The following is a 22543-nucleotide window of genomic DNA, read 5'->3' as shown; positions in this document are numbered from 1 at the left end:
TTTCAGCTCGAGAAATGCTGAGCATATTCTTCCCTTTTGGTTTTCTAACTCCAGATCTTTGCACATTTCATTATAATAATTGACTTTGTCTTTTGACTCACCCTTTGAAATCTTCTGTTCAGCTCTTTTATTTTGTCATTTCTTCCATTTGCTTTAGCTACTCTCCATTCAAGGGCATGTCACAGTCTCTTCTGACATCCATTTTGATTTTTATTTCCTTTCTTGTCTTTTTAATGACATTTTGCTTTCTTTATGTATGATGTTCTTGATGTCATCCCATAATTCCTCTGGTTTTTGGTCACTGGTGTTCAATGCATGAAATCTATTCTTTAGATGGTCTCTAAATTCAGGAGGGACAAAATCAAGGTCATATTTTGGTTCTTGTGGACTAGTTTTAATTGTTGTCAGCTTCAATTTGAACTTGCATATGAGCAGTTGGTTTGTTCCACAGTCAGCTCCTGGCCTTGTTTTTGGTTGAACATACTGAGATTTGGACTCAATTTGGGCTAATTGTTTCCATATGTCTTTGATTTTCTTCACTCTTCTTTGCTCTGGACAAGGAGAGACCAGTAGCATCTTAGATGGTTGCTCACAAGCTTTTAAGACCCCAGTCGCTACTCACCAAAGTAGCATGTAGAACAATGTTTTTGTGTACTATGTTATGCCATTTGACCTTGATGTCTCCTGTGACCATGGTCCCTACACTGCAGGCCCAGTGACTCACTCCTTCAAGGTGTTTGGCTATGGCCAAGATGGTATCTCCTGATAGCTCTATTATATATCTGGTCATTTTTATAGCACATACAAATGCATATGTAGAAATATCATCTGCCAAACCTATATATGGTCATGAATATATCCCCTTTCACCTACCCATACCTGATCATTTTGTCTGTCTACCTATGCATTCACCCATAGATTAATGTTTGTTATTACTGATAATGCAGTAGTGTGTATGTAAAAGAATTTAGCTTTGTTGTCTGTACCTTTTTTGCACTTCTTTCTTTATGTATAGGATTATATTATCTGTAAACAGGGATAGTTTTACTTCTTCCTTACCAATTTGGATGGCTTTTATTTCCCTTTCTTGTCTATTGCCCTCACTAGGAATTCCAATATGAAGTTGAATAGAAGTGGTGATAGAGGTCATCCTTGTCTGGTTCCAGTTCACAAGGCTAATGCTTTCCCTCTCTATCTGTTGAGAATAATGTTGTCTCTTGGTTTTGCATATATGCCCTTTATTATGTTGAAGAATTGCCTTTCTATTCCTATTTTTCTGAGACTTTTTTTATCAGGAATGGGTGTTGGATTTTATCAAATGCTTTTACTGGATTGATTGATATGATCACATGGCTCTTTTCCTTTATTTTACCTATGTTATGGATTACAATGATGTTGAACCATCCTTGCACACCATATGAATTCCACTTTGCCAGGATGCATTATTTTTTTATATGTTGTTAGAGTCTATTAGCTAGGATTTTGTTGAAGATTTTTGCATCTATATTCAGGAGAGATATTGGTCTGTAGCTTTCCTTTCTTGTGGTGTATTTGCCTGGTTTTGGTATTAGAGCTATGCTTGCTTCATAAAATGAATTTGAGAGGATTCCATCTTTTTCTGTGTTCCGGAGTATTTTGAGTAGGATTGGTGTTAGCTCTTCTCTGAATGTTTTGTAGAATTCTCTAGTGAAGTTGTCTGAGCCAGAACTTTTTTTGTCACTAGCTGTGGTGGTTAAGGTTGTCTGTCAACTTGGTTAGGCCATGGTTTTGAGTGGCGTGGCAGCTGTGCCTAAGGCATTTGACTGCTAACCAGAAGGTTGGTGGTTCAAAACCACCAGCCACTCCCTATGAGTGGGGTCACTATAAGTCGGCTCCAAATTGACGGCAGTGCGTTGCATTGTTTGTTGGCAGCTGGTTGTAGTTATTCCCCATGATGAGATTGAATGTGGTGTAATCAATTCCATGGTGGAATCTGCTGTGAACAGCTAATGAGTTAACATTGGGTTGTGGTCTGCTTCTAGTATATATGGAGAAACTTTGGCAAGGTCTTGAGATTTTTGGCACATTTGGATCCTGTGTTTGGCTGAGTCTTCAGAACCATTAGTTTGCCATACTGTCTGCTGATTTTGGGATTGTTCCTGGACTTGAACAGGTGGCTTTCTGTGTTGCCAGCTGATCTGGGATTGTGCCATTTTACCTGCAACCTTGGGTTGGTCAGTTTCAGCAGCCAGCAGCTGTGTGAGTCAGACAAAGCCTCCAGCTCCAGTAGATCAGGAAGAGGAGAAAGAGCTGAAGCCCAATGTTGAGTGGCCTTCACCCAGTCCCTAGAGCTGGCACTGTGAATTCAGACTTTTAGCCTCCTAAACTGTAAGAGAATAAATTCCTGTTTGTTAAAACCATCCACTTGTAGTGTATTTGTTATAGTAGCAATAGAGAACCAAGACAGATATCTTCTTATCTTTCATCATAGTAGAGAAGTTCTGTTCCAACAAATCTACAGCAATTTTCTCTGTGGTTTTCTCTTCCTGTTCTGGAATTGCAATCACACATAAGTTACTCTTCTTGATGGTGTCACATACAAATCTTAGACTTCTTCAGTTTTTTTTAAATCTTTTTTCTGATTGTTCTCTTAAAGTAGTATTGAGAGATTTGTCTTCAGTCTTACTAATTGTATCTTCCATTGATTTGATTCTATTCCTTTGCCCGTTCAATGTATCATCTATTTCTGAAATCTTAGTATTAGTCTTCTGGATTTCTATTTGCTGTTTTTGTTTGGCTTTTAATTTTTCATTTATTTTGTCAATTTCTTTTTATATTGTTTTCCTAAATTATTCTAGAACTTTATGTTTTACTTAATTTTGTTGGTGTTTTCATTGTTTTTTGTCAGTGTTTACCTTGATCTGTCTCTCATCCCATTGAAGGTACCTACATATAATTCCGTTGAATTCTGTATCAGGTTATTCCAGTGCCACTTCTTCCTCAGAAATTTTTCTGGCTCTGTAGTCAAGTCCTCTCTAAACAGAACCTCATGTCATTAGAAGCTTGCTAGCTGTTAGAAACTACGTCATTAGAAAGTGACTTAGAAAAATTCTAACTTTAGAAATTGTTATCTAGAAGAATGCTAAACAAGCTTTAGAAGTTGACAATACACTCACCTGCTGTGATAAAGATACTGAAACTTGTAACTGCATAGGGGATTTTTAAGTTAGAAAGAAAAATCTGAAGTAGCTCAAATGATGTAGCATCTCATATAGTTGAATAGTTAAATCTCTACAAGTTGGCCTTGGGATGTAAATATATTGGAAACAGCCCCTTAATCTCCAAAAGATGCAACATTAGGCAACTCTCTGACCTTGAAGAAAGATGGAACAGATAAACCAAGACATCAGGGACCCTTATTGCATAAGGCAAAGGTTAAAAAAAATTATTTAAGTGATGGGCTTAGAATTAATTCTGCGAGAAGCCAGAGGCAAAGAATCTCTCTCTAGCCCCCCAAACCAAGAGGTTGCTGACACTCTGACCGCTACCACTGAGTACTCTAGCTATGATAGGCCTTCACTGAGTTTGAAAACTTGGTTAAACATTCCTCCTGAGACCACTACCCACTTCTGTCTAGTAGAATCCTACTCATAGCGACCCCACCTTGGGTTTTGGAAATGGTATCACTACTGAAGTAGATGGTCCAATTTTCCTTCTGAGGAGCGGCTGGAGGGTTTGAGACCACTAGTGAAAGGTAAAAACCTTAAGTCTTAAGTATTTTTTTATTCACGTTTAAATCTCACAGGGCAAATGTCTTTCCAGGAGGACACTTGCCTTTAAGGACTTGACCTACATCCTTCCACAAGTGATGGAGAGAGGGAAAAATAGACTAAGGGGAGGAGGAGAAAATGAAGCAAAAGAGGTGTTGCCAGAAAGGTGTAAGGAGTATGGGAGGCAGCTTCTGTGTCCTTTTACCGCTACTCTTACCAAAACCAAAACAGGAACGACTATCCACATTTTTGCAGGGAGTAAAACTTTGGACAGCTACATTCTCTATCGCTTCTCAGGAATTAAGTTTTAACCGTTCGCTAAATCTAGACAAGACTTAAGGCAGCCAAGGTGTGCTCTTCAGGCGTTAGTGGAAACGCGTAGAGTGAACCAAACTCGAGCCATTTGAACCTTACTGCTTTGAGAGGTCGCTTTGAAAGAGAAGTTGAGAATACAGCAAAAGGGCGAGTAAAGCTGCACAACGCGCCTGCCGCCGAGGGGCGGGGAAGCCGGCTACTAGGGCTGCCTTTGCTCTCGGCCCACGCCGAGCCGGGAACGCGGCGGCACGCCCCGGCCTCAGCCGCCACGTGACCCGCTGTGTTGCGGTCCGGCCCGCGTGGGTGGCGGGAGCTGCGGGAGGGCGGGGGCAGCGAAGGGGCGGGTCACGTGACAGGGTTTAAATCTCCCGCAGCCAAAGCCGCGGGGGCGCCAGTGCCGCGCGTAGAGCGGGAGCAGAGGAGGTGAGGGAGGAGGGCCAGAGAGGCAGTTGGAAGATGGCGGACGAGGCGGCGCTCGCCCTTCAGCCCGGCAGCTCTCCCTCGGCGGCGGCGGCGGCTGAGAGGGAGGCCGCGTCGCCGCCCGCCGGAGAGCCGCTCCGCAAGAGGCCGCGAAGAGACGGCCTCAGCCTCGGGCGGAGCCCAGGCGAGCCCAGCGGGGCGGCCCCCGAGTGTGAGGTGCCGGCGGCGGCTGGGGGTTCCCCAGCAGTGCCGCTGTCGGGCGAGGAGCGAGAGGCCCAGGCGGCGGCCGCGGCAATCGGAGAAGACAATGGGCTGGGCCTGCAGGGCCTATCCCGGCAGCCGCCACCGGTCGACGACTTCGACGACGACGACGACGACGGCGAGGAGGAGGAAGAGGCAGCGGCAGCGGCGATTGGGTACCGAGGTGCGCAGGGCGCGGGCGGCCGGGACTGCGCATCCCCTCCTCTTTTCTCTGGGGCCCTTACTGGCGTGGGGTCGCGGGATCTCAGGGGTCGGGTCGTGAAGGGGGGTGGTGACTGCAGCTGCGTCTCCCTCCCCTCAGTGCTCTTCCGCTGAGCTACGCGCTTCCAGGGCAGCCGATCTGGCTGCGGGAGCGACCCGCAGGCTCGCCTGCTCCCTCCTTTCCTCCGTCTGCAGCCCTCCTGGCGGCCCAGCGGTTTGCGCAGCCGCTGGGACGGGAAGCTTTTGTGGGTAGCTTTAAAATAAGTTTTTTCCTCCCTTTACTCATTTATCATACTGCTTTTGTTAAACATTTTTACTGTTTGCCCACCGTCCTCAGTGCGGTTAAGTTTGCAACTTTTGCCTGTCCCATCCATCGACCTTTGCGGTTGCCTTTGCAACCTGACACCTGTTCAGTCTACTTTTTTTTTCTTTAGGGTCTGTATTTTTAAATTTGGAAGTTTTAAATTTTAGAGAGCGAAGCTGTTTGTAAAGATATTGTCATTCTGTGGTGCAATTGACAGTGGTCATATAGTAATAGTACTTTTAGAGTATATTTTATGAATATTGTTCTCTGTAATGATGTTCATGTAATGATTTTTAGATTATAATCTGTAAATAATTCTGTAATATAAATCGGCATTTCTGGCACTATGAAGCAGATGTATTACATGCATATATCATGTCATCCATGAGGATGTCATATTTTTGTTCTGGGGAGTTTGTCTTGAATAACTATATCAATATTTTTATTAATAAGTCCAGTGGACCATTTGCTCAAATGCAGATTAAGGTGTGCATTAGGGGTGAGATTAGTAAAAGAATAGCTTTTGATGTCAAAAAAAATTCACAATTTAGTAGGGGAAACAAATAATGCACAGATGTCTTAGTGTGTCTAATATGAGTGCTAAAAGTACAAATTGCATTGGATATAATTGAACTTTTCCTTTTGTAAATTTCTATTTGGTAATTTTTCATGAATGCCATTATTTGTGATTGACAATTCAATATAACTAGACCATTGCTTTTTGTTTTGGTTTGTTCTTCTTAAGTAGGTTCTATTTATTTCTAGATTTTGAAGGAGAAACTTAGATTCTGGGCAGCATCCCTAAAGATAGGAAACTTCTATAAAAGGTGCAGGCTAACCCAGTGAGCATTCTTTACACTGTGAATGTTTAAGTTCTCCATTAAATGCATCACAACCACTTTTAATTAGGTGTAGGTTGTTCCCCAGTCTTTAGTAACTTTTGTCTGCTTTTGCAGATAACCTTTTGTTCAGTGATGAAATTATCACCAATGGCTTTCATTCCTGTGAAAGTGATGAGGATGATAGAGCCTCACATGCAAGCTCCAGTGACTGGACTCCAAGGCCACGGATAGGTATGATTTTAAAACTGTGCAGTTTTAGAAACTAAATACTTTCTATTTTTTAAAAATTTTTTGAGATTTTCCTTTCATGGAAACGAAAAATTTGATTCTCTGTCCCGTAATAAACTGATGATGAGGTTCTTGGGAGCTTGGGGAGACTTAGTATCAGCTTAGGGATAGTTTGAACTGGGTCCTTGGATGGTGCAAGGGTACAGTTTGTGCTCGGCTACTAACTGAAAGGTTGACGGTGTGAATCCACCCAGCAGCTCCAAGGAAGAAAGGTCTGGCGATCTACTTCCTCAAAGTGTATAGCCAAAAAACCCTATGGGGTTCAGTTCCACTCTGTAACATGAGGTCTCTGTGAGGTGGAATCCAGCGAGATTCAGGAGAAGTGTAGTGCTTTTGTTTTTATTTCTAAACAAGTCAGGCCCATGGAAGCTGGCCTCGGCTGTTTCTCAAGTTCTTCTCAGACCTTTTATGTTTATACCTTCTTCCTGGAATGTGCTTCAGTTATATAGTGTCTTGTTCCTTCACTTCTTTCTAGCTTTTACTCAGAAGGCATCTTTTAGTGAGGTATACCGTGACCACACTATCTAAAATCTATAGTCCTGGCTCAACCAACCTCCTTCATTCCATATCCCTTTTTAAATTTTTTTTTGCTTGACATTTCTTAATAAACTATGTGTCTTTCTTGCCTTTTTTTGTGTGCATAGTTTGGGTGGAAGTTTACAGAAAAAAATTTCCATTCAACAATTAATACATTTTTTGTTTAGTGGCATTAATGGCAATCCCCTTGATGTAACAACACTCGTCCCATTTCTTCTTTTGGTTCCCTGTTTCCATTTGTCCATTCCTGCCTCTTCCTGCCTTCTGAGCTTTGTTTTTGGGTAAATACTGCTGTTTTGGTATCATATGATTGCTTGTTCTGAGGATTAAATTCCTCACGGGTATTACTGTTCACTTTATAGGTGTATCTGTCGTTTTGCTTGTCTTTTTTTTGTTGTTGTTGTCTGTTTCCTATGCTAGAATATAAGCTCCACAGAGGCTAGGAATTTTGACTGATTTGTAATGCCACTGTTTTGTTATTTCCAGGCCTAGGAAAGTACATGGCACACAGTATGTGCTTCATAAATATTTATTAAACAGGTGAATGAAATGGGAAAGTTTTTTAAAGAAACTTTTTTTTGTGATTTGGGTGAAATGTTATGGATATGGGAAAGTATTTTGAAGTAGAGAATGCTGTTAGATTTTTTTATGTAGCAAAGGAGGCATAATATTAACCTTTGAAAGTGATCTTTTTCTTAAACGTGCTTTTTTCTAAAAGTGGCTGGACTATTTAAACACAGTGATGATTAATTCCTCTTTAGTATCTATAATATTTGTTAATCAGTTTCAGGAAACTGATATAAGAAATTTCAGGGAAAAGAAAATTACACTTAATGACAGGATCATATGTATTATTTTGGGATATTTGTTAAGATCAATTTGAAAGTTATTAGTGGAAGAGATTTAAAAGAACGTAATTACACATGTATATATTTTGTCTTTGGGAGTTCTGGTAGCATAGTGCTTAAGGCACTTGACTGCTAACCAGAAGGCTGGTGGTTCAAACCCACCAGCCACTCCTGGGAAGGAAGATGGGGCAATCTACTTCCGTAGTGATACTGCCTCGGAAACCCAAGGAGGGGTCGCTATGAGTCGGGTCCGACTCGAGGGCACATAACAACAACAACAACATACTGTCTTTATGTCGTTTATGATAAATCACATGGGCTTTCACTACTGGTCTTGAAGGCAACTAACAATGAGATCTTTTCTATTTTGATTTATGGTACTCTTTTGTAAATACTTCGGTTTATAAAAATGGTACATGTTTCCAGAAAAATTTAATTCTGGTAGTAAAATACATACTTGGTATTGTATGGCTAAAGTGGCCAGCAAAGCTCTTGGTTAGGCCTCACTCTAACCACTTGTGAAGTAGAATTGCTTGCATCTTATGTCATTGGGATTAGCATAGGTCTGAAGATGTAAAAATAAAATATATTTAAATTGAGTTTTCTTAATTTACAAAAAAAGTCTTACAGATTGCTAACTTGTTACTTCAGAAAATAAATGAGATTTTGAATTACTTGGCAGTAGATTTGATCTGAATCTTTTTATCTCAATATAGGTCCATATACTTTTGTTCAGCAACACCTCATGATTGGAACAGACCCTCGAACAATTCTTAAAGATTTACTACCGGAAACAATTCCTCCACCTGAATTGGATGATATGACACTGTGGCAGATTGTTATTAATATCCTTTCAGAACCACCAAAAAGGAAAAAAAGAAAAGATATTAATACAATTGAAGATGCTGTGAAGTTGCTACAAGAATGCAAAAAAATAATAGTTCTTACTGGAGCTGGGGTACGTGAGATGTACTGAACACTAATAAAGAGATTAGAAAAAGCATGGAGGTGGCATCCTCTGAGGAAGTCGGGGTGGCATCTTATAGCGTCCTCTAACTTCACAAGAGGGAGACAGAATCACCATCAACAGCCCAAGGCTTATTCCTATGAGGCCAGACATATTGCCACCCTCCAGCCTTTTTACTACCTCTGGTATTAGCCTTCCCTCCCACAGCACTCATTTCTCTGCTGGGTTCCATATTCGTTGCAATGGTCACACACAATTCAGATAGTACTCAAAATTATGGAAGTTTGTTAGGGAAGTGACAGGCTACAACTTGCTCAGGACACAGTTGTTCCATCAGGACAATCTCTCCTCTGTGCCCTTAGGTATGCCTTTCTGGCCCTTGGCTTCTTGGCCTGGCCTCTTCCCTGCTCGGGCAAGTGCTACAAAGCTCTGTGATAGGTGCACCCCACTCTGCCAGCAAGCCTCCTGCTCAGGGGCACTCAGCCTTCTTCCTCTGCGGGCCAGCAAGGTCGCAGTTCTGTCTCCTGCCTCTTGGTTCTGGTTCTACTGCCGCCGTCTCTGCTAAGGAGGTCCAGTGTAGGGATCTTGGGTCCAAGGACGTGCTCCTCTTCACTTCCAGCTTTTCTCTCTTGATGGCAGTGAGATTCCCTCTCTGCCTCGAGAAGGGCCCCTTTTAAGTCCAGGAGCATAGCAGAATTAACCAGTCCTCACAGTTGAGTTCTATACACCTTCTTTGCATGGTTCCACCCAATAATCTGGTGGGAGTTACAAAGACTATGGCTAGAAAAGCCATGCCAGGTAATTCACTGTACCACAGGGGATGGTGGTATATGATTTCTCCTATGATTTTTCCAGTTAAACAACACTTTTATGGTTTAGGGGAATGGATTCTTACATCATAATTGGTGTGTATGTTTGGAAACTGGTGAAGTTAGTTCAAACATGTAATAAGCCACTACATAGTAAGAGGGACGTGCTTATTGTGTATGTTCTCTTAAGCCTTTTCCAGTTGAGGAACAGTTTTCTTATTTAGAAGAATTTATCTGTACATGGTTATGGGTATATGTATTTGGAAAATGATAAAAAGTGAATACAGCTGCAATTGTGAAATTGGTTCAGTTTTATTATTAAAAAAAAAACAAACAAACTCCAATAATCTTAAAGAAAATTCACTTAAGGAGTAACAGTAGGTAAGTGGAATTAAGGCAAGACTTTTACCTACATTATTACAATAGCTACTAGAGGTATAGGGGATGTAATTTGCTTGTTTTAAGGTGTGACGAGCTCTTGTGAAGATACTGCGTATTTGCTGGATCTTCACGGATAACCAGGAACCAAACTGGTACTCACAAGTGTGGAACTAAATTTTATTCATACAGAGTATTACATATTATGATAGTGACCAGAGCAATTGCAAGAGTAAAAGGCAGTCCTCTTTCCTGCCATTTTGAGTGTAGATTGAGTTATTTCATGCTATTTAGTCTTAGATGATCAAAAATAGTGATGCTTTGCTCCCAGGTGTGATTTAGACAAGTTTGTTTTACTCTGAGGTCAAAGTAGAGTCAACTCTGGCAAAATTGTGAAGTGAAATAACTTTTGAAATTCCATTGGAAATGTTAAGGTTTCTTTATAGAAAAAAATAGCATCGTATCTAGTCTTTAACAAAAGAATTGAAATACAATGTAACACAATTTTTGGAGAAAATACAGAAATTTTGTATCCTTGAGGTAGTAGAACCCTGACCAGATGAGATTTTGGAAAAAGTTGATAGTGTAATAGAAATTCCTGCCTGCTTTCTATTTAAAATAATTGGTTAAAATTATTTACTCTCCTCTTTTAATTGAATCCCGCTTGCTTTAATTTGTTCGTTAAGTGCTTAAAAGATTTAAAATTGGCCTGATTGAACGTCATTGGAAATGGCCATATATGGCATATTTATTTATACTGGTTTACTGGGTGTTTCATTTCTATTTGGAATTGGGGTGGGATAGTACTTCATTTCCCAAAAGAAGTTTCAAGCTAAAATTTTCTTTTTCAGCTCTTTCCTAAATGTATGGTAAGAGAGCTAGTAATTACAAAGATAGGAAACTGCATTTTACAGACTATGCCATGAAATTTCAGGTATCTGTTTCCTGTGGAATACCTGACTTCAGGTCAAGAGATGGCATTTATGCACGCCTTGCAGTAGATTTCCCAGACCTTCCAGATCCTCAAGCGATGTTTGATATTGAATATTTCAGAAAGGATCCAAGACCATTCTTCAAATTTGCAAAGGTACTGAGAACTGTTATAGTTGTGCTTTGGCCTCCTCTCATGTAAAGTATTTTCATGTATAGGCTTCTTATGTTTACCATTCATTGTCTAGTAAACTGGATGCTGGTACTTTGGTATAGTAAAATCAATGAATTAAAAAACTGCCATTACAATCGAGGTTAATCTTTTTCCCAGAAGGAAGTATCATCTACTTTTATTTTAGGATTGAGTTAATGATTCTTCCTCCAATCCTGATGCTGCATTCTTCTTCACATAGTCCAGGCTCTCGGGTTATTTGCTCAGCATACGTATTGAATAAGCATAGTGAAAAGATAAAACTCTGACACACACCCTTCCTGATTTTAAACCATGCTGTATCCTCTTGTTCTGTTTGAACGATAGCCTCTTGGTCTATGTACAGGTTCCTCATGAACACTTAATTGTGTTCTGGAATTCCTATTCCTCCCAATATTGTCCATAATTTGTTAGGATCTGCATAGTCAAATACCTTTTGTGTAGTCAATAAAATACAGGTAGACTGATAACCAGAAGACCAGTGGTTCAAACCCACAAGCCACTCCTCGGAAGGAAGGTTGGGCAATCTACTTCTGTAGTGATACTACCTTGGAAACCCAAGGAGGGGTTGCTATGAGTCGGGGCCGACTCCATAGCACATCTTTCTGGTATTCTTTGCTTTCAGTTAAGGTCTATTTAACATCAGCAGTGATATCCCTCATTCCACATCTTTTGAATCCAGTTTGTGTTTCTGGAAATTCCCTGTCAATATACTACTGCAACCATTTTTGAATTATCTTCAGCAAAATTTTACTTGTGTGTGATATTAATGATATTGTTTGATACTGTCCACATTCTCTTGGATTACCTTCTTTGGAATGGGCATAGATATCGATCTTTTCCAGTCAGTTGGCCAAGTAGTTCTCTTCAAAATTTCTTGGCATAAACGAGAAAGCACCTCCAGCACTGCATCTGTTTGTTGAAACCTCTTAGTGAGTATTCCGTCAATTCTTTGCTCTTTGTTTTTTTTCCCAATTCCTTCAGTGCAGCTTGGACTTCTTCCTTTATGACCGTTGGTTCTTGATCATATGCTGCCTCCTGAAATAGTTGAACATTGACCAGTTCTTTTTGGTACAGTGACTTTGTGTATTTCTTCCATCTTTAGATGCTTCTTGCATCATTCAATATTTCGTCCACGGAATCCTTCAGTATTGCAATTTGAGGCTTGAATATTTCCTTCAGTTCTTTTAGCTTGAGAAATGCTGAACATGTTCTTCCCTTTCGGTTTTATAATTCCAAGTCTTATGCACAGTTCATTGTAATACTTTGTCTTCTCTAGCTGCCCTTTGAAATCTTTTGTTAAGCTCTTTTATTTGATCATTTCTTCCATTCACATTAGCTACTTTGCATTCAAGAGCAAGTTTCAGAGTTTATTTTCACATCCATTTTGTTTTTTCTTCCTTTCTTGTCTTTTTAATGACCTTTAGTTTCATGTGTCATTTTTATCATCAAGGCCCAGTTACTGATGATGATTCTTTGTTTCCAGCTTTCGTGTTCCAGGCAACAGTAATTATCAATCCATCTTGATTACATGTTTGGTCAATTTCAGACTGCAGAAGTTGGTAAAAAGCTTCCAGTTCTTTATCTTTGCTTTAGTGGTTGATGTGTAAACTTGAATAATCATAGTATTAACTGGTCTTCCTTATAAAACCAAAAAAAACCAAACTTAATGTCATTGAGTTGATTCTGACTCATAGTGACCCTCATTGGGCTTCCGAGGCAGTAAATCTTTATGGAAGTAGATTGCCTCATCTTCCTCACACGGAGCGGCTGGTGAGTTTGAATCACCTATCATTGGCAGCATTTTACATCAGGTGGATCTTGAAACATTCTTTTTTTGATGATGAATGTGACACCATTCCTTTTTTATTTGTCATTTCTGGCATAGTAGATCATATGATTGTCTGATTCCGAGTGGTCAGTACCAGTCCATTTCAGCTCACTAATGCCTAGGATATTGATCTTTATGTGTTCCATTTCATGTTTGACAACTTCTGATTTTCCTAGATTCATACTTTGTATGTTCCATGTTCCAATTATTAATGGATGTTTGCAGCTGTTTCTTCCCAGTTTTGGTTGTGTCCCATTAGCAATGAAGGTCCCCAAAATTTTACTGTATCCATGTCATTAAGGTTGACTAATTTGAGGATGCATTTTTATCTCCATAGTTTGAGTGCCTTCCAACCTGAAGGGCTCATCTTCTGGCACTGTATCAGTGTTTCACAGCTCTTCATAAAGTTTTCCAGGAATATATCAGATAGTGTTTCACTGCTGTTCATAAAGATAGTGTTTCACTGCTGTTCATAAAGTTTTCAGTGGCCAATTTTTTCAGAAGTAGATTACCCTGTCCTTCTGAGTCTGTTTTAGTCTGGAAGCTTTGCTACCTGTCCACTATGGGTGATCCTGCTGGTATTTAAAATGCTGGTGTCAGCCTCCAGCCTCACAGCAGCATGCAAATAACCACAATATGACAAACTGACAGACGAATGGTGGATAATAGCTCTGTTGTTGTTGCTATGTGCCGTCAAGTCGGACCCGACTAATAGCGACCCCTCCTTGGGTTTCCGAGGCAGTATCACTACGGAAGTAGAGTGCCCCATCTTCCTTCCGAGGAGTGGCTGTCAGCCTTCTGGTTAGCAGTCAAGTGTCTTAGCTACTATGCTACCAGAGATCCCTAGTTAGCAGAAATTAAGACTCTTAAAAGGCTAGTAAGTAACTAGAAATTAACTCTGATCTTATATATAATTATATAAAAGCTTGTTTCATTTTATTCAATGCATTTATATAATGCTTGTACGAGTTTTGTTCTAAATGCTGTCTTCTGAGGAGAAGCAGAATATACTGTCAAAACTCAACCTCTGTAGCTTTTTTTTTTTCCAAGATGATACACTTAAGTGGTTAGAAAGTTGCTTAGTAAAGCTATAAACTACAGGTAAATATCTAAAATTTAATGTTCTATTCCTGACTTCACACACATAACAACAACATTCTCTTGATAGCAACTTTTTATGTATTTTTTTAAAGTGGTGACCTGAGACTTGAAAAATACATGGTAACAGACAAATCCTAAGAACTTTTAAATATATTTAATAGAAATCTAGACAGATGAAAATAACATATTGTAAAATGGTATAGTGTTAATGTGTTTACTGGTTCTTAGTCATTACAGATTTTACGTATGTACCTGGGAGAAGGTGGGTTTGCATTTTTCACTTCTATAAAATTTAAAAATATTTGTTGTTACTTAATAAGCTGAAAAAATTAATCCAGTCATTATAAAGGATATAAAACCAAATCAAACAGCCTGCCATCGAGTCGGATCTGACTCATAGCAACCCCTCCTTGGCTTTTTGAGGTGTTATCACTATGGAAGTAGATTTCCCAATCTTCCTTTCGAGGAGTGGCTGGTGGGTTTGAACCACCAGGCTTTTGGTTAGCAGTCTGATGCCTCAGGCACTATGCCACCAGAGGCTTTTTCAATTCAGTATATACATGTGTATATATGTATATGTATGCATGTATATACATATATATGGTTTTGTGTAGATACATGTGTATGTGCATATACACACATACATGCACACATGCATGTATACATGTGTATAGATGTATATCTATACATCTATACACATGTGTTTACACATACATACATACATGTGTGTGTATAAATATGTGTATATAAATTTAATTTTTCTTGATTACTTTCCTGAGTTTTCATTTATAGTAATAGCTAAGTAAACTAACCTTTATAATTGTGATTTATATATAGTTTTTTTTGTCTATATTTGAATACTTAACAGTAGGATCTGACTAAAAGAAAGCTGCTTAGTAGTTCTTAGAACTATTAATAATAGTAAGTAGGAGAGACACTCTGAGGTAATTTAGGTCTGAAAATTATTAAGTAGAAGCTTACGGAAAATTCAATAAAGACAAAGCATGCAGGATAGTACCCTAAAATAGAGGATGAGGGGGGAGCATATAAATATTGTCATATTTTTACTAGATTCCTGAATATTCCATGGATGAAGTACTCTTAAAATAATGCAAACTTTTTAAAACCAGTTCTAGAACTAGGCAGAAAGCTTATTAAAATGGTTTAAGATTTTTGCAAGCTAGGAAAACAGGAAATAGTTGTGAAATTTAGATGTTTTGGAAAGAAAGGGAGAATTCTTATACCATGTATCCAGCCATTAATTGCATATAATAATTGTATATATTATATGCAGTTAAGTCTCCAGTCCCTGGAGAAGCATATCATAGTTGGTGTAGAGGTTTAGTGAAGAAAAGGGGGAGACCCTCAGTGAGAGGGATTGACACACTGGTTGTGATGATGGGCTCAAGCATGGCAACGATTGTGAGGATTGTGCAGGACTGGGCATTGTTTTGTTCTGTTGTACTTATGGTCACAGTGAGTTGGAACTGACTTTGCAGTACCTAGTAACAACAGTTTTATATAATAAACACTAGGCAGAAAGTTTATTAAAATGTTTCTAAGATTTTTGCAAGCTGGGGATATTATTAGACATGGGGATATTATTGGTGAAATTTGGACATTTTGGAAGGAAAGGAAGAATTTTTATACCATGTGTCAAGCTCTTAATTAATAAAATAATAATAATAATAATAAATTGAGATTTCATTTAGGCTGGAAATTCCAAGTAATCAAGAGGTATGTTAAAGATGTGCGGTCCATTAAAGCAGTTTCTTAGCCTCTGCGTTATTGACATTTTGGGCTGGATAATTCTTTGTTGTGGGAGCTGGCTTGTGCATTATGGGATGTTTAACAGTATCCCTGGCCTTCATCCTAGATGCCAGTAGCATTCCCCCAGTTCTAACAATCAAAAAATGTCTCCAGACACTGCTGCCCCTGGTTGAGCCACCACTTCATTACAGGTACCTAGTTGTGGTACCATTTTCACATGAGAACAGTTAAGGCCAATTTTAAAGCTGTATTATAGCCATGTTTCAGATCATTATTCTGCATAAGGGCTTAACCTAGGTACTGAGTTATGGTCATGGTTCTCAGGAATCTAAAATAATTCATGAATGCTGATAAAAACAAATGGCTGTATTTAGAATCAGTGATGGTTAAACTGAGTAAGAATGTATTAAAAAAAAGAGTGGTCAGAGAGTGTTCTGAATTCAGTGAATGCTCTCTCCCTAAAGGTAAAACCCTGGACAAGTAAGAGAAGTAAGAACTTGTTTTTATGAACTTAATTTTAAAAACGTATATTTTATCCAATAAATTATTAATTTATTGATAATTTGCAAACATACCAAATTTATAGTTTTCATTTATAATGATAAATTTTAAAACATGATCATTACCTAAAAATAAAAAAATGTGAATATAAAGAAGAAAAAAACCAGTCCCATTCACCTGAAAAAAATGTCAGTACCCTATGTGTATGTGGATTACATATGTGTAAATATATTAAATTATAGAAATGGGCTATTTTGTCTACTGCTTTGTATTTTTAGCATTTTCTCCTTAATAGAACTTTTCAGTTAGATGCTTGAACATATTTTAATGGTCATACAATGTTTGTTAAGTAGAGCACAAGCATGTGGGTTATGAACATCTGTCCCTAACTGCATCTTTAAGATTTTGTAGGTAAGTAACACTAGGTGCATATGGTTCTTATTTAGCCTTACTTTAGTGCAAGAAAAGGCTCAAAGCCTTTTTAATGTTTTAAAAGCTGCCTCTGAATTTTTTGGGAGTAGGGGTTGCTTTAGTCATTTCAAAGTGAAGGCAAATTCAGATGACATTAAAGGACAAGTAGGAGTTGTCGGTAAGTCAGACGTTTGTCACCCAAGGACTGCCTGTACTATGACTATAATCCCCCAAGTGTGATGTTTACTACTTTTAACTGTTACACATAGTGTTGTTACTGTTGTCCTTTTATGCATTTTTCCAGTGTTTTTAGGATACTTTCCTGAAAGTACAATACTGTATAGTGTTCTGTTTTGTAGTTGTTCCACAGTGTATTTAACTAGTCCCCTAATGAAAGCTATCTAGGTTATTTTAAATTTAATTTTAAAACTCTTAATTTGATAGGTAAAAAATAAATAGCTCTTTGTTTTTGGAGGAGCCAACAAAAATTTGTTTATTGTGATTAGGGTGATAATTTACACAGCAAATTGATTTTCCACTCAGCAGTTCATATACACTTTGTTTTGTGATGTTGTTGTTATGTGCCATGGAGTCGAACCCGACTCATAGCTACCCCTCCTTGGGTTTCCGAGGTAGTATCATTATGGAAGTAGATTGCCCAACCTTCTTTCCGAGGAGTGGCTGGTGGGTTTGAACCACCAGCCTTCTTGTGAGCAGTCAGGTGCCTTAGGCACTACGCTACCAGAGCTCCCATTCATTGAAATCCCCACAGCGTAACAGCATACTTCCCACTGCTTCCCTGTGTTTAACATTTCCCTTCGTCCTTCTTCCCTATCTCTTCCTGCATTCTTAGCTTTATCCCAGGGCAAATGCTGCCCTTTTTATTTCGTATGGTTGATTGTTCTAACAAATGCTCACCTTCTTGGTATTATTGTTTACCTTATAGGCCTTTCTGTCATTTGGCTGAAAGTTGAGCCATGGGGATGAGTTCTATTCCCAGCTTGACGGGTATTTAAGGGGCATATTCTTGGGGGTTCTACCAGTCTCAGTGAGACCAGTAAGCCTGGTCTTTTTTATGATTTTGAGTTTTGTTCCACATTTTTCTCCCATTCTGTCTGGGACCTCCTACTGTGATCCCTTTCTGTGTGGTCAGTAGTGGTAGCTGGGCACCATCTAGTTCTTCTGATCTCAAGGTCATGGAGGCTTGGGTTCACATGGTCCATTAATCCTTTGGATTGTTTCCTGGCATCTTTGATTTTCTTTACTCTTCTTTGCTCTGGATGAGGAGAGGACCAATAGATGGCCACTCATAAGCTTTTAAGACCTCAGATGCTACTCACTAAAGTATTAGGTAGAACACTGTCTTTGTGAACTATATTATGCTAATTTGACCTTGATGTCCCTTGAGACTATGGTCCTGAGCCCCCATGCCCAGTGACTCATTCCTTCAGGGTGTTTGGTTATGGCTAAGAAGATTACATGGCTTTGCAAAAAATTAACATCTTTTCATAGTTGTATTGTTTTTATTTTGGTTACTAGTGTGGTTACTAGGAGCTCTGGTAGCATAGTGCCTAAAGCACTTGACTGCTAACCAGAAGGCTGGCGGTTCAAACCCACCAGCCACTCCTCGGAAGGAAGGTTGGGCAATCCTACTTCCGTAGTGATACTGCCTCGGAAACCCAAGGAGGGGTCGCTATGAGTCGGGGCCGACTCGATGGCAAATAACAACAACAACAACAAATTTGTAATATTATTGTTAATAATAATATACTAACAATTTTTTTTTGTTTTTTTACAAATTATTCCATGCTATTGATTGAAATTTCTATGTGTGTCAGCATTCTCATTATTTCCATTCTGTTTGTTCTGTTTCCATTGCTCTTGACTTCCCTTCCCCTCCTTGCCTTCTCATCTTTGATTTTGGGTAATGTTGACCATTTAGTCTCAGGTAGTTCATTGTTGAAGGGAAGACATTACTCATCGGTGCTGTTTGTTTTATAAGCTTTCCTGTTATTTGGCTGAAAGGTGACCGACCTACAGACATAGCTTCAGTTCTGTATTCAATGGTTATCTTAGGGTAATAGTCTTGAGAGTTCTTCTAGTCTTGGTTGGCCCAGTAGGTCTGGCCTTTTTTTAGGAATTTGAGTTCTGTTCTACATTTTTCTTCATTCCGTCTGTGACCTTCTATCGTGTCCCTAGGCAGGACTGTTGTTAATAGTAGCTGACGCCATTTAGTTCTTCTGGGCTCAGGTTAGAAGAGGCTGTGGTTTGTGTGGGCTATTGGACCATGGTCTAGTTTCTTCTTTGAGTCTTTGATTTTCTTCATTTTCTTTTGCTGTCTCAGTAGAGACTGATAGTTCTATCTTAGATGGCTGCTTACAAGCTTTTGAGACCCTCAGATGCTATTCACCAAACTAGGCTGTAGAACATGATCTTTATGAACTGTGTTATGCTAGTTGACTGAGTTGTCTCCTGAGACTATGGCCCCAAACTTCTTAACGCTGCACACCAGTTCCTCAAGTTGGATATGTATAGCAAGGATTGTGAGGCTGGTGCAGGATCAGGCCATGTTTCATTCTCTTGTGCAAAGGGTTGCTATGAGTTGAAGCCTACGTGACAGCACTTAACAACAGGAAGCCTACGTAACTGTGCCCCCTGTGTGGTTTGTTACACAGGCAGTCGCTGGGTTACAAACGAGATCATTCTCTGTGTCTTTAAGTGGAATTTGTAGTTGAGTTAGAACAGGTGCATACAGTTATTATTTAGCCTTACTTTAAGGATCTCTGGTGGCACAGTGGTTAAAGCATTTAGCTGCTAATGAGAAGCTTGGCAGTTTGAACCCACCAGCTGCTCCGCAGCAGAAAGACGAGGTAATCTGCTTTCATAAAGATTATAGCCTTGTATTACGTCTTAGAGAGTCGCTGTGAATCAGAATTGACTTGATGGCAGTGGGTTTGGTTTTTGTTGTTAGCGCAAGAAAAGGGTTGAAGCCTTTTTAGTGATTTAAAAGTAAGCTGCACACGCAGCAAGTGAAGGTGACAGTGGTGAAGAATTTATTGTGAGTAGGAATTGGTTCAGTCACTTGAAAGCAAGGGCAAATTTAGATAACATTAAAGGGCACTGGTAGCATAGTGTCTAAGGCACTTGACTGCTAACCAGAAGGCTGGTGGTTCAAACCCACCAGCCACTCCTTGGAAGGGAAGGGTGGGCAATCTATTTCCATTGGGATACTGCCTGGGAAACCCAAGGAGGGGTCACTGAGTCGGGTCCTACTCAATCACACATAACAACAACAAGAAGTAATCCCTTGGAGGTAGCTAAAATCAAATGTATTTACTAGTTTTACACTACCTAATAGAAATGGTGCTTAACCTAAAAGAAAATAGACAATTTAAGATGGGGGATCAAAAATTGAAGAAACAGTATTGCGTAATAATTCACTGAGTTTGAGTGATAGTTGTGCCATTTACTGGCTCGTGTGACTTTTGGCAAGTTAATTTTGTGTATCAGTTTTTCAGATTAAAAAAAAACCAAACAACTTTTTCTGCAAAGCCAGATGGTAAATATGTGGCCTGCTTTGAGGGCCACATAGGGACTTTGTTTTAGATTCTTTTCTTTGCAACCCTTTAAATATATAAATTCCTGTCCTCAGATTGGTCAGTAGCTTTATGGTAAAGATGGAATGAAGAGCTTGTGTTTATGCCTGGTATATACTGAAAGTTCATTAAGTTATAACCAGTAGCTTGAATATTGAAACTTTTGTGTTATTTTAGTACAGGAATTGGCAAACCATGGTTTTAGTCTAAATGTGCTTTGCTACCCATTGTAGGGGAGCTCTGGTAGCATAGTGCCTAAGGCACTTGACTGCTAAACAGAAGGCTGGCGGTTCAAACCCACCAGCCACTCCTCGGAAGGAAGACGGGGCAATCTACTTCTGTAGTGATACTGCCTCGGAAACCCAAGGAGGGGTCGCTATGAGTCGGGTCCAACTCGACGGCACATAACAACAACAACACCTGTTGTAGAGCCCATGAATTAAGAATGCATTTTTAAGTGGTTGGGGAAAAAAAAGTCAAAAGAAGAAGAGTATTTTAGGACATGACATTGTATGATGTTCTAATGTCAATGTCCATAAAAAGAGTTTTAATGGAACATTGTCTATGGTTGCTTTTGGCTGCAGTGACCGAGTTGAATAGTGCTGCAACAGACTATATGACCTGCAGAGCTTAAGATACTATCTCACTCTATGGAAAAGTTTGCCAACTCCTGGGTTTTAAGAGAAAGGGTGTTGTGTTGTTAGGTGGTGGTGTGTTGGTATTACACTTTTTAAAAAATGCAGTTGGATTTCTTTGTCAGGTAACTAACTTTTATTAATTAGTATTAAATTTGATTAGGTAGGAAATAAGTAGTTGTATTCAGGTGTGGTTTTGTGCAATGAATGAAACAAGTAATTACGAGGATATTTCTTACCAGGCTTGTTCTGTTTCATTTCTCTTTTTTGGCAGCTTGGAGAATTTAGATTCTAGTTTCTTACAACTTTGCTTACTTCCTTCTTGGGCTCTGTAGGAGGAGGGCAGATACTAGGAAACATTGACAGCTCTAAAACTGAAGAATCCTTTTAGTTTTGAGGGAGTGCATCTCTCTCTCTCTCTCTGCTTTTGACTGGGGTCTTGTATTCCTATTACTAGAAAGGTCAGAAAGCAGAAATAGCATTTCCAGAGGAAAGCCATGATTTCTACATGAGAGCTCACTGTTTTGGTTACCTAGTGCCAGTCTGACAGGAATATACCACAAATGGGATGGCCTTAACAAACAGCAGTTTATTCTCTTAGAGTTTGGGAGGCTAGAAGTACGAGTTCAAAGTGCCAGGCTCTAGGGGCTGTGTGAAAGCCCATTGACCTTGGGCTGCAGCTCTGACTCTTGCTCCTGGCCCACTGAAGCTAGAGGCATCTCTTCACTCAGACAGCTACTGGCTGCTGAGGCTAACAAGCCCAAGGTTGACAAATAAAATGGCACAGTCCCGATGTTACCAAACCACATGGCAGGCCATTAATTTAAGTCCATCTTAAGTCCCAAGGTTGGCAGAGCATGGTAGGCTGCTGAGCAACGACATGGCTACATGCAGGGTCCAAGTGTGCCATAAGCTAGAGACCATTCCCCAGGGCTTCTCCAGAAGCAGACACATCCCTAAGGCAGCTACTCAGCTGCTCACAGTAGATTCCACCATGGAGTTGATTACCAGTCTCATCATGGGGAATACTACATCCAGCTCTCCAGGCATTCAACCAGGCCCAGCCAAGTTGACACACAAACTGAACTACCACACTCAATATGGCAGATAATGCTAAGATTTAGTTATGACCACATGGGTTGCCCATAGCCAGTTAAGTTTCTGGACACAGCTGAGTTTTGAAACAGGGTAGCTTTTATAGTATTTGGGGTCATTGATTTAGCCTGCTCTTTTTCCACTCTAATATGAAACAATTTCTGTGGCAGTAACAGAATGACCCAACCCATGTGACTGGTCCTTAAAACGGTTTTAGGATGATCAGATCTAACATGACTCTTAGAACAAGGCTAGCATGCTTTATGTCTCTTTTAGTATCACAGTTCCAACATGGAAGAATCAATCTGTATTCTATCTGAAAGTTTTTTTACCTCCAGCCTTTTGATTTCTAGCAAACTTTTCACATGAAGAATCTGTATTAAGAATGGTTTCTGTTAAGACAGTCTTTCTAGGCTCATTTTTTTCTTCATTATTTGATTATATCCCTTACAGAGTTTGAATACTTTGTTTAAATCTGATGATTCAGGCATGATCCACTTCATATTTGAAAGAAAATAGACAAAGGTTCTAATACATAAATGT

The 22543-nt window shown here is 39.5% G+C and overlaps 1 protein-coding gene across 1 annotated transcript in view; it reads left to right on the top strand.

Moving 5' to 3' along the window:
- The first annotated feature begins 4520 nt into the window (after positions 1 to 4520).
- SIRT1 (sirtuin 1) overlaps positions 4521 to 22543 on the top strand; it is a 28832-nt gene continuing 10809 nt past the window's right edge. Inside the window, exons 1-4 of the mRNA XM_007940700.2 lie at positions 4521 to 4908; positions 6207 to 6323; positions 8482 to 8723; positions 10854 to 11006. Of these exons, the coding sequence (XP_007938891.1) occupies positions 4521 to 4908; positions 6207 to 6323; positions 8482 to 8723; positions 10854 to 11006 (900 nt within the window). The remainder of the gene's footprint in view (positions 4909 to 6206; positions 6324 to 8481; positions 8724 to 10853; positions 11007 to 22543) is intronic.

This window comes from Orycteropus afer, unplaced genomic scaffold, assembly GCF_000298275.1.
Source record: "Orycteropus afer afer isolate SDZICR_OR568_19922 unplaced genomic scaffold, OryAfe1.0 scaffold00070, whole genome shotgun sequence".
Taxonomy (NCBI): Eukaryota; Metazoa; Chordata; class Mammalia; order Tubulidentata; family Orycteropodidae; genus Orycteropus; species Orycteropus afer.
Note: the sequence above shows the minus strand (reverse complement) of the source record. Positions and strands in the feature narration are given on the sequence as shown.